At 51.8% G+C, this 1,184-nt stretch overlaps 1 protein-coding gene across 1 annotated transcript in view; it reads right to left on the bottom strand.

Annotated features, from left to right (window-relative positions):
- Positions 1-671: 671 nt before the first annotated feature.
- VOLCADRAFT_107869 (uncharacterized protein) overlaps positions 672-1,184 on the bottom strand; it is a gene marked incomplete at both ends in the record, with an annotated part of 2,886 nt that continues 2,373 nt past the window's right edge. Inside the window, one exon of the mRNA XM_002957853.1 lies at positions 672-774. Within this exon, the coding sequence (XP_002957899.1) occupies positions 672-774 (103 nt within the window). The remainder of the gene's footprint in view (positions 775-1,184) is intronic.

The raw sequence follows: 1,184 nt of genomic DNA, 5'->3' as shown, positions 1-1,184 counted from the left end.
TAATGCTACTGCTACTACTACGGCTGCTGCTGCTGCTAGTGCCAGCGCTTGCGTGAGGGCGCCCGGGCGTATGGACAACTTTGGCTGGACTGCGGACATGATGCCATTTGGAGTGCGCGTTTTTCCCTGTGTGACGGTGTGTTCATTGAGGCGTGGTTGTTTCATCGGCAGTGCTGCGGACTGTGCTATAGTTGACTGGCTGCAGGGTGCACCAGCCCTCCTGCGAAGCAAGGCTGTTTCGCTCGCTTCTTTTATCTAAGTTAAACCATGCTTTTGCAGGGCAGGTTGATGCGAAGGCAGGCGGGAGAGAGAGAGAGTCTACTTGAACAGCGTTTGTGTGTACACGCGTGTGTGTGTGCTTGAGTCATTGACTATCCAGGAGCAACCAGGTTCACGAGGGTCAGTTAGAAGAAAGAATTCCAGAGTGACGAGGGGCACCAACAGCCTATCCAAGAGTCTGTAGTACGTCATGATTTATTAACCCAAGGTCATTCCTACTACAAGTAGGTCGGTGTTTCTCCTCCTGCCTGCTCACCAGCTTCCCTACCGTGATTCCGATTGACACAGCATGTCCTTGCTTTGCCACTGGGCGCATCCATGTTAAATCTGCCACTGTCCCCAAAGCAACACCCCCACCGATCATGCGGGCTGCCCTACAGTGAACAGAGCGCCTATACCTTTGGGACCGCATCCCCAAGGGCTCCTTCTCGTTTGTCAACCGTAGCAAGTTTCTGTTGTAAGAAATTGTTGATTGTCGGAATTACGAGATGCGCGCTGGCGAAGAAGGTGGTTGGTTGGCTCCAGGGAGGCTTCATGTCTCGGCAGGTTTGCTTTACAATAACTTAATTGATGCTTGCGTAAAGAACTGTCATCACCTATTGTGGGAACTGTCCAGAATATTGAAGGTTACTCTGTGAAATGATTCCGCGTCCGGTGTCGTTATCGATATCACGAGGAGCGAGCTGCAGTGGCGCAGCATATGGCTTACAGGCCCGCTGCAGTTCCCGGTTTCCTCTTCGATGCCGGAGAATACGCCGAGCTCATGACGTTAATGTATGCGCATCATCTCAATCGTCTGAGTCATCTGAGTCCGCTGGAGGGAAACAGATCCGACGTGTTGGATTCTCCAGCTTGACAACACTGGAAGGACTTCTGTGAGAAGATGGGCGTTTCCGAAAATTTTC

The sequence above is a fragment of the Volvox carteri genome, assembly GCF_000143455.1.
Source record: "Volvox carteri f. nagariensis unplaced genomic scaffold VOLCAscaffold_81, whole genome shotgun sequence".
NCBI classification, from domain to species: Eukaryota; Viridiplantae; Chlorophyta; class Chlorophyceae; order Chlamydomonadales; family Volvocaceae; genus Volvox; species Volvox carteri.
The sequence above is the reverse complement of the archived record's forward strand: the minus strand, read 5'-3'. Positions and strand labels throughout refer to the sequence as shown.